Genomic DNA, 11,168 nt, shown 5'->3' on the forward strand with positions numbered 1-11,168 from the left:
CTACTCTAGTCTGCTCTATACTCTGCTCCACTCCAATCTATACTCTGCTCTGCTCTGCTCTACATATAATACACTCTACTCTACTCTGCTCTATGCTCTACTCTGCTCTGCTCCACTCTACTCTAATTAGCCCTATACTGTGCTCTACTCTGTTCTATACTCTGTTTTAGTCTGCTCTACACTCTGCTCTATTCTGCTCTGCTCTAGACTCTACTATACTCTGCTCTATACTCCAATATACTCTGCTCTACTCTACACTCTGCTTATCTCTGCTCTATCTGTTCTCCTCGACTCTACTCTGCTCTATTCTCTACTCTACACTACTCTATACTTTGCTCTACTCTGTTCTGCATGATACTCTTTTCTACTCGGCTCTATATTCTGCTCTACTCTACTTTCCTTTACTCTTCTATGCTCTATAATCTACACTATACTCTGCTCTGCTCTACTCTACTCTGATCTACTCTGCTCGAAACTCTACTCTTTTCTGCTCTTCTCTATACTCTACTCTGCTCTGCTCTACTCCACTCTACTCTGCTCTAATCTGCACTTCTCCACTCTACTCTGCTCAACTCAGCTCTATACTCGGCAAAATACTCTGATCTATTCTACTCTATACTATGCTCTACTCTACTCTGCTCTATACTCTACTCTGCTCTACTCTGCTCTATACTCAACTCTACTCTGCTCTATACTCTGATCTGATCTGCTCTACTTGACTCTACTCTGCTCTATACTCTGCTGTACTCTTTTTCTATACTCTGCTCTACTCTACTCTACTCTACTCTGCTCTATACTGTACTTTACTCTACTCTGCTCTGATCTCCTCCGTACTCTGCTCTACTCTGCATAATACTCTTCTCTACTCTACTCTATATTCTGCTCTACACTACTCTGCTCTAAACTCTACTCTGCTCCGCTCTATACTCTGCTCTGCTCTGCTGTACTTGACTCTACTCTGCTCTATACTATGCTGTGCTCTTTTCCTATACTCTGCTCTACTCTACACTGCTCTGCTCTATACTGTACTTTACTCTACTCTGCTCTGCTCTATACTCTGCTCTACTCTACTCTACTCTCCTCTACTCTACTCTAATCTATAATCTGCTCTACTGTGCTCTATACTCTGCAATATATTCTGCTCTACTCTACTCTGCTCTATACTCTGCTCTATACTCTGCTCTACTCTGCTCTGCTCTATTCTGTACTATACTGTACTCTGTTCTACTTTGCTCTATACTCTGCTCTCCTCTCCTCTACTCTGCTCTGTAATCTGCTCTACTCTGCTCTACTCTGATCTATACTCTGCAATATTCTCCGCTCTACTCTGCTCTATACTCTACTCTACTCTCCTCTGCTCTATACTCCACTCTACTCTACTCTTTTCTTCTTTGCTCTATACTCTACTCTCTACACTATTCTGCTCTCTACTCTATAACGCTCTACTTTTCTCTTTTCTGCTCTATACTCTACTCTGCTTTACTCTACTCTGTTCTACTCTGCTTTGCTCTACTCTACTCTCTATACTACTCTGCTCTCTACTCTATTCTGCTCTACTCTACTCTGTCCTACTCTGCTCTACTCTGCTCTATACTCTACTCTGTTCTACTCTACTCTGTACTCTATTCTACTTTGCTCTATACTCTGCTCTACTCTGCTCTGCTCTACACTACTCTGTCCTACTCTGCTCTATACTCTACTCTACTCTGTGCTCTACTCTACTCCGCTCTATACTCTACTCTGCTCTACTCTATGCTTTACTCTACTCTGCTCTATATACTATATATTCCATACTCCACTCTACTCCGCTCTATACTATACTCTATATTATATACTCTACTCTACTCTGCTCTATACTCTACTCTACTCTACTCTACACTCTACACTACGCTGCTCTATACTCTACTCTATCCTGCTCTACTCTACTCTATACTCTACTCTACTCTGCTCTATACTCTACTCTACTCTATACTCTATGCTACCCTGCTCTATACTCTACTCTATCCTGCTCTACTATACTCTATACTCTACTCTGCTCTATACTCTACTCTGCTCTACTCTGCTCTATACTCCACTTTACTCTGCGTTACACTCTACTCTACTCCATTCTATACTCTACTCTGCTCTATACTATACTCTATATGCTATACTCTACTCTGCTCTATACTCTACTATGCTCATTACTCCTCTCTACTTTGCTATGCTCTTTAACCCGCTCTATACTATGCTCTATATTCTATACTCTGCTCTGCTATACTCCGCTTTATACTATACTCTGTATTCTATACTCGTATCTACTCTGCTCTATACTCCACTCTACTCTGCTCATTACTCTTCTCTACTCTGCTCTATACTCTGCTCTACACTCTACTATACTATGCTCTATACCATGCTATTTTCTATACTCTACTCTGCTCAGTACTCTACTATACTCAGCTCTATGCTCTACTCTACTCTGCTCTATACTCTACTCTGCTCTATACGCTACTTTTCTCTGCTCTATATTTGACTATACTCCGCTATATTCTCCATTCTACTCCGCTGTATACTTTGCTCTACTCTGCTCTATACTCTACTCCACTCTATACTCTACGTTACTCTACTATACTCTGCGCTATACTCTACTCTGCTCTATACTCTACTCCGCCCTATACTCCACTCTTCTATACTCTGCTCTATACTCTACTCTGCTCTATACTCTACTCTGCCCTATACTCTACTCTACTATACTCCACTCTATACTCTGTTCTGCTCTATACTCTACTCTACTATACTATGCGCTATACGCTACTCTGCTCTATACTCTACTCTACTATACTCCGCTCTATACTCTACTCTGCTCTATACTCCACTCTGCTCTATATTCTACTCTACTATACTCTTTACTCTACTCTACTCTGCTCTATACTCTACTCTGCTCTCTGCTCTATACTCCACTCTACTCTGCTCTATACTCTACTCCGCTCTATACTCTACTATACTCTGATCTATACTCTACTCCACTCTATACTCTACTGTGCTCTATACTCTACTCTGCTCTGCTCTATACTCTACTCTACTCTATACTCTACTCTGCTCTGCTCTATACTCTGCTCTATATTCTACTCTGCTCTATACTCTACTCTACTCTACTCTACTCTGCTCTATACTCTACTCTGCTCTATACTCTACTCTGCTCTGCTCTATACTCTACTCTGCTCTATACTCTACTCTACTCTGCTCTATACTCTACTCTGCTCTATACTCTACTCTACTCTGCTCATGCTGCTGTTTATATGAACCATCTGATTATCCTCTACTGTACCTGTAGTCTAAACTAGCTACAATTATGACATGTATTGTAGGCTCCTAAACCCAACACCTATCGTCATTGTCAAGAGCTTCGGATCTCTTGGTGTAACAGCTGAGGTGTTGGGTTGATGGTCCGAAGGTTCGAAGGTCCAAGGCTCAAACCCCAGGTGGGACTGCTACAATATCAATCATTCTCCTCTCTCTCTTTCTCCCCAGCATCTAAAGTATGTCCTCCATGTGATAACCAACTGAAAGCTGACAACATCATGGAGCATTACTGTGCCAGCGACTTTGGTAAGTGCTATACACACACACACACACACACACTAACACACACACACTAACACACACACACACACACAAATCTCACTCCAGAGACGATGACAGTAATGAGGAACACAATGTTGAGGGCTCACAGCCACAATACAACAGTACTCCTCACACACACACATAAACTCTCTCACACACACACACAAACTCTCACACGCATGCATGCAAGCATGCACAGAGACACAAACACACAGAGATATATAGACTCACATACACAAGCAGAAATGGTTAAGGACTACATCGGCTAACCGCCACATCCCCACCACATGTAACTGGTGAGGAGAACCATGATAATGATTCCATTGCAATATGGAATACATACAATAACTCTGATAGAATGACAACAATATGTCCTGTGTTAGGAAGTCCAGTTAGCAGGCTGTGTTCAAGCTCAGTTTAAGTGCATTTTGGAATAGTTCAATGTAAGTATTTACTCATTTTGTGTCATGTCGTGTTTTGAATGTTACAGTTCATGTTTTGAATGGTACAGTTCAGGCAATGTCCCGATAATAACGTCCACACAACATTAAGGTAACGTCTCCGTCTCTCGTTCCCTGAATGTAATTATGGTCCCAGCAGGACACACTGAGTTGAATGTCCTCTGTTTGCCAAGTCTTTTAGCTGGTCCCTGTAAGACTATAACTCTGAAAAGCGTCTACATTTAACACTCCCTCAAATGTTGCCAGAGTCTTCAGAGTTGATCATGTTCTGGATTGGCTGTAATGTGTAGAAATCATGTTGTGTGGGTGTAAGTTTAGAGAAAAGCCTCAGCCAGTCTTTGGAGGATTGTGTAAAACTATCCATTGAATTATGATAATCATGGATATTGACCAAGCTGTCTACATCCCTAGTGGCAATCATTTTTCAACATAGCATAGTGTAGCAACACAATTCTACCAGTCTTTCCTTTTCTGGTACATTTGATCACATAGAATACTGTTATCTGTTAGAGGTTCAAACACAGTCAAACTTACCCCCAAATGTAAGATATTATCCAATATATATCCAATATATATTTGATGACCTTTTATCACCAGTTAATATGATACCAGCCATAACTGATTTTACTGAAAAGTTAACATGATACCAGCCATAATTTACATTAAGTTAACAACATACCAGCAGCCATAACTTACATTAAGTTAACATGATACCAGCCATAACTTACATTAAGTTAACATGATACCAGCCAGAACTTACATTAAGTTAACATGATACCAGCCAGAACTTACATTAAGTTAACATGATACCAGCCAGAACTTACATTAAGTTAACATGATACCAGCCAGAACTTACATTAAGTTAACATGATACCAACCAGAACTTACATTAAGTTAACATGATACCAGCCAGAACTTACATTAAGTTAACATGATACCAGCCAGAACTTACATTAAGTTAACATGATACTAGCCAGAACTTACATTAAGTTAACATGATACCAGCCATAACTTACATTAAGTTAACATGATACCAGCCAGAACTTACATTAAGTTAACATGATACCAGCCAGAACTTACATTAAGTTAACATGATACCAGCCAGAACTTACATTAAGTTAACATGATACCAGCCATAACTTACATTAAGTTAACATGATACCAGCCAGAACTTACATTAAGTTAACATGATACCAGCCAGAACTTACATTAAGTTAACATGATACCAGCCATAACTTACATTAAGTTAACATGATACCAGCCATAACTTACATTAAGTTAACATGATACCAGCCAGAACTTACATTAAGTTAACATGATACCAGCCAGAACTTACATTAAGTTAACATGATACCAGCCAGAACTTACATTAAGTTAACATGATACCAGCCAGAACTTACATTAAGTTAACATGATACCAACCAGAACTTACATTAAGTTAACATGATACCAGCCAGAACTTACATTAAGTTAACATGATACCAGCCAGAACTTACATTAAGTTAACATGATACCAGCCAGAACTTACATTAAGTTAACATGATACCAGCCATAACTTACATTAAGTTAACATGATACCAGACAGAACTTACATTAAGTTAACATGATACCAGCCAGAACTTACATTAAGTTAACATGATACCAGCCAGAACTTACATTAAGTTAACATGATACCAGCCATAACTTACATTAAGTTAACATGATACCAGCCAGAACTTACATTAAGTTAACATGATACCAGCCAGAACTTACATTAAGTTAACATGATACCAGCCATAACTTACATTAAGTTAACATGATACCAGCCAGAACTTACATTAAGTTAACATGATACCAGCCAGAACTTACATTAAGTTAACATGATACCAGCCAGAACTTACATTAAGTTAACATGATACCAGCCAGAACTTACATTAAGTTAACATGATACCAGCCAGAACTTACATTAAGTTAACATGATACCAGCCAGAACTTACATTAAGTTAACATGATACCAGCCAGAACTTACATTAAGTTAACATGATACCAGCCAGAACTTACATTAAGTTAACATGATACCAGCCAGAACTTACATTAAGTTAACATGATACCAGCCAGAACTTACATTAAGTTAACAACATACCAGCAGCCAGAACTTACATTAAGTTAACATGATACCAGCCAGAACTTACATTAAGTTAACATGATACCAGCCAGAACTTACATTAAGTTAACAACATACCAGCAGCCAGAACTTACATTAAGTTAACATGATACCAGCCAGAACTTACATTAAGTTAACATGATACCAGCCAGAACTTACATTAAGTTAACATGATACCAGCCAGAACTTACATTAAGTTAACATGATACCAGCCAGAACTTACATTAAGTTAACATGATACCAGCCATAACTTACACTACTGAGAAGGTACTTCTGGTTGAAGAATGGTGGAACTGGCATTATTCAAATCCAAGAGCAATACAATACAAGTCACGTGACCCAAATGGAACCCTATTCCCTACATAGTGCATTACGTTTGACAAGAGCCTTATGGGTCCTGGTCAAAACGAGTGTATCATATTGTTAATAGCCATAAATAGCCATTTGGGACACATCCAGTGTCTTTATTCTCTTTCACACTCAGAGTAGCAGCCAACACTGACTAACAGCCAGCCACACAGTTCTTTGTCATATAGCATGAGGTCACACTCACACACACACACACACACACACACACACACACACACACACACACACACACACACACACACACACACACACACACACACACACACACACACACACACACACACACACACACACACACACACACACACTTGTCATCTAACATGAGGTAAGACAATACTAATCTAGATAGTTATCCATCTGTTTAATTGAGAGATTGAATAATAGTCAGCTGTATAGTCCAGGGAGAATAAAAGAGAAAAGTTGTGGAAAACAGCATGAGATAACATGACACAATAACTCTCTCAGAATGCAATTTGATTGCGTATGAAGGCAGATAGCCAATCAAAGCACACACAAACACCGGCAAGCATAGGAGAGCATCATTCACTTCAAAGCATGAACTCTTTTAGCTGAGTAGTTAGTTGAGTGAAATCCAGAGATGATTACAGAGGTAAAGATTTTAGAGACTTGTTTGATTGAGCCAAGAATGATGCAAATATTCAGCAGAAATGAGAGCATTATTATACAAGATTTTCACACTTGGTGTCAACTTCTGGTAACGCTTCAACATTTCAATTCATTTGTACCTATTTATAAATTACTTGGCTTGAATATATCATCTGAACATCTATGAGATGAATATCCTTATCCTTGCCTGAGACTTGTTTGCAGAGGCCTGGCTGTAAACCTGCTGGGTGTAAATCTGTATACCCAACACCTGCATGTTAGTGAGGCTGACATGCTCTCACCCCAGGAAGGGCTGTTTCTGTGTGTGTGTTCGTGTGTATGTACTAGGTCCACCTAGTCATCCAAACTGCTGTTTCCTTTCTGAAAACGTCAGACAACTCTTTCAATTCCAATTTTATTTTCGTTATTTTGTAAAATGTCTCAGGTCAAATCCTGGCTGGTGGGACCCAGACACACACCACACAAATACCCCCCTGAACATATTAAGACCTTGTGTGTGTCTGTGTGTAAGAAACATTAGAAAACAGGAGGAAAGGAAGCCAGAAGTAAGATGTCAATAATCCAGGTGGTTGGGAACATAACGACGTTTGATACCAATGTTGGTCCTTCATCCTCAACATGATTCATTTGGTCTGTCAGGGTGTGCTTACATGGAGAATTCCTCTCTGAAACAAACACAGACACACACAAACACAGACACAGAGGATGTAGTCTTGTGGCAGTCCCAAGGTAATAGTGATTAGTTGTGTAGGGGTAAATGATGACCCTCTGGAGAGGTGTAAAGTACCCCTGTGCTTGGGGCGGGGTCTACCCGTGTTTGTGTATGTGTGCGTGTGTGTGTGTGTGTGTATGTTTGCGTGTGTCCGTGTGTGCCCGCGTGTGTGTGTATGTGTGCGTGTGTCCGTGTGTGTGTGTGTGTTGTGTGCGTGTGTCAGTGTGTGTGCGTGTGTGTGTGTATGTTTGCGTGTGTCCATGTGTGCGCGTGTGTATGTGTGCGTGTGTCCGTGTGTGTGTGCGTGTGTACGTATGTGTGTATGTGTGCCCTCCTCTTTCTCTCTCCTTTAATTTCCATTCACTCCCAGAACATTACTTACGTCTCTGCGTGGGCACACAGGGCAAGGGCAAATCATTAGACCTACAGCTGAGTCCTTTTAGCTTTGATCAATGTTTTGTGTGTGTGTGTGTGTGTGTGTGTGCGTGTGTGTGTGGTTGTGTGTGCGTGCATGTGTTCGTGTGTGTGTGTGTGAGTGTGTGAGCATGTGTGTATGTGTGTGTGGCAGTCTCTATGGGGGTGCCACAGGGTTAAATTCTCGGGCCGACTCTTTTCTCTGTATGTATCGCAGACGACACCATTCTGTATACATCTGGCCCTTCTCTGGACACTGCCTTAACAAACCTCCAAACAAGCTTCAATGCCTTACAGCACTCCTTCCGTGGCCTCCAACTGCTCTTAAATGCTCTTCAACCATTCGCTGCCCGCACCTGCCCGCCCGACTAGCATCACTACTCTGGACGGGTCTGACTTAGAATATGTGGATAACTATAAATACCTAGGTGTCTGGTTAGACTGTAAACCTTCCTTCCAGACTCATATCTCCAATCCAAAATCAAATCTAGAATCGGCTTCCTTTTTCGCAACAAAGCCTCCTTCACTCATGCTGCCAAACATACCCTCATAAAACTGACTATCCTACCGATCCTTGACTTCGGCGATGTCATTTACAAAATAGCCTCCAACACTCTAAGCAAATTGGATGCAGTCTATCACAGTGCCATCCGTTTTGTCACCAAAGCCCCATATACTACCCACCACTGCGACCTGTATGCTCTCGTTGGTTGGTCCTTGCTACATATTCATCGCCAAACCCACTCGCTCCAGGTCATCTATAAGTCCTTGCTAGGTAAAGCTCCGCCTTATCACAGCTCACTGGTCACCATAGCAACATCCATCCGTAGCACGCGCTCAGCAGGTATATTTCACTGGTAATCCCCAAAGTCAATTCCTCCTTTGGTCACCTTTCCTTCCAGTTCTCTGCTGCCAATGACTGGAACGAATTGCAAAAATCACTGAAGTTGGAGACATATCTCCCTCACTAACTTTAAGCATCAGCTGTCAGAGCAGCTTACCGATCATTGCAGCTGTACACAGCCCATCTGTAAATAGCCCATCCAACCAACTACCTATTTGTTTTGATTTTCTGCTCTTTTGCACACCAGTATTTGTACTTGCACATCCTCATCTGCACATCTATCACTCCAGTGTTAATTGCTCAATTGTAATTACTTCGCCACTATGGCCTATTTATTGCCTTACCTTCTTACTTCATTTGCACACACTGTATACAGATTTTTCTATTGTGTTATTGACTGTACGTTTGTTTATCCCATGTGTAACTCTGTGTTGTTGTTTTTGTCGTTCTGCTTTGCTTTATCTTGGCCAGGTCGCAGTTGTAAATGAGAACTTGTTCTCAACTAGCCTACCTGGTTAAATAAAGGTGAAATAAAAATGTAAAAAAATTAAATGTATGTGTGCGTGTATGTGTACGTGTGTGTGCGTGTGTGTATGTGTGTATGTGCCGTCAAGGCGATGTCCAGGTCCCAACACAAAACACATGAGTAGCTTTCATATAGTTTTTGCATGATTTAGTCCAATGTTGGGCTGATTCCATTTGTTAAAGGGATGGGTTGCTGAGTTTTGTTGTTGTTTAGGGAATGGATTTAAGCTGTGTTTGTTTACTCTGCCATAGATTCCATCTTAAAGGCAAAACTACCATCAGGAGGTTTATTTGAAATAAAAATGCAAGTCACTGATCCACATTTTGATCTAAATCTGTCTCTCCATCTCTCTCTTAATCACTTTCTCCTCCCACTCTCTCCTCTTCTCTCCTTTCTCACTCTCTCATTCACTCTCTCTCTCCCTTCTCCCCTAGCTATCAAGATGAAGATCAAAGAAGTGAAGAAAGAGAATGGTGACCGTAAACTCATCGCCGCTCAGAAGAAGAAGAAGGTGCTCAAGATGGGTGTCCTGCGTAAAAAGGACTTGAAGAAGCTGACGCTGTACATAAAGAATGGAGCCAACTGCCCCTGTGCTCAGCTGGACAACCTTGGCAGTAACTTCCTCATCATGGGTCGGAAAGTGGACCAGCAGCTGCTGCTCATGTCCATCCACAAATGGGAGAAGAAGAGTACGGAGTTGAAGTTCGCCATCAAGTACATGAAGAGTCAGCAGTGTCCCACCTATCATACTGTCTTCCAGTGACCTTACTGATACAACTATCACAACCCCAGTCTTCCCCAAATGTCTCCCCCTCTCCCCTCTATCCTTCCAGTCAGTTCTCCCCCTCTCCCCTCTATCCTTCCAGTCAGTTCTCCCTCTCTCCCCTCTATCCTTCCAGTCAGTTCTCCCCCTCTCCCCTCTATCCTTCCAGTCAGTTCTCCCCCTCTCCCCTCTATCCTTCCAGTCAGTTGTCTTCCCCCTCCCCTCTATCCTTCCAGTCAGTTCTCCCCCTCTCCCCTCTATCCTTCCAGTCAGTTGTCTCCCCCCTCCCCTCTATCCTTCCAGTCAGTTCTCCCCCTCTCCCCTCTATCCTTCCAGTCAGTTGTCTCCCCCTCCCCTCTATCCTTCCAGTCAGTTCTCCCCCTCTCCCCTCTATCCTTCCAGTCAGTTCTCCCCCTCTCCCCTCTATCCTTCCAGTCAGTTGTCTTCCCCCTCCCCTCTATCCTTCCAGTCAGTTGTCTCCCCCCTCTCCCCTCTATCCTTCCAGTCAGTTGTCTCCCCCTCTCCCCTCTATCCTTCCAGTCAGTTGTCTTCCCCTCTCCCCTCTATCCTTCCAGTCAGTTGTCTCCCCCTCTCCCCTCTATCCTTCCAGTCAGTTCTCCCCCTCTCCCCTCTATCCTTCCAGTCAGTTCTCCCCCTCTCCCCTCTATCCTTCCAGTCAGTTGTCTCCCCCTCTCCCCTCTATCCTTCC

General features: G+C 42.0%; 1 protein-coding gene across 1 annotated transcript in view; it reads left to right on the top strand.

The window, feature by feature from the left end:
* LOC106577235 (secreted frizzled-related protein 5) overlaps positions 1-10,607 on the top strand; it is a 38,077-nt gene extending 27,470 nt beyond the window's left edge. Inside the window, exons 2-3 of the mRNA XM_014155153.2 lie at positions 3,508-3,585; positions 10,131-10,607. Of these exons, the coding sequence (XP_014010628.1) occupies positions 3,508-3,585; positions 10,131-10,459 (407 nt within the window). The 3' untranslated portion in view covers positions 10,460-10,607. The remainder of the gene's footprint in view (positions 1-3,507; positions 3,586-10,130) is intronic.
* The last annotated feature ends 561 nt before the right edge of the window (positions 10,608-11,168 follow it).

The sequence above is a fragment of the Salmo salar genome, chromosome ssa18 (genome assembly GCF_905237065.1).
Source record: "Salmo salar chromosome ssa18, Ssal_v3.1, whole genome shotgun sequence".
NCBI classification, from domain to species: Eukaryota; Metazoa; Chordata; class Actinopteri; order Salmoniformes; family Salmonidae; genus Salmo; species Salmo salar.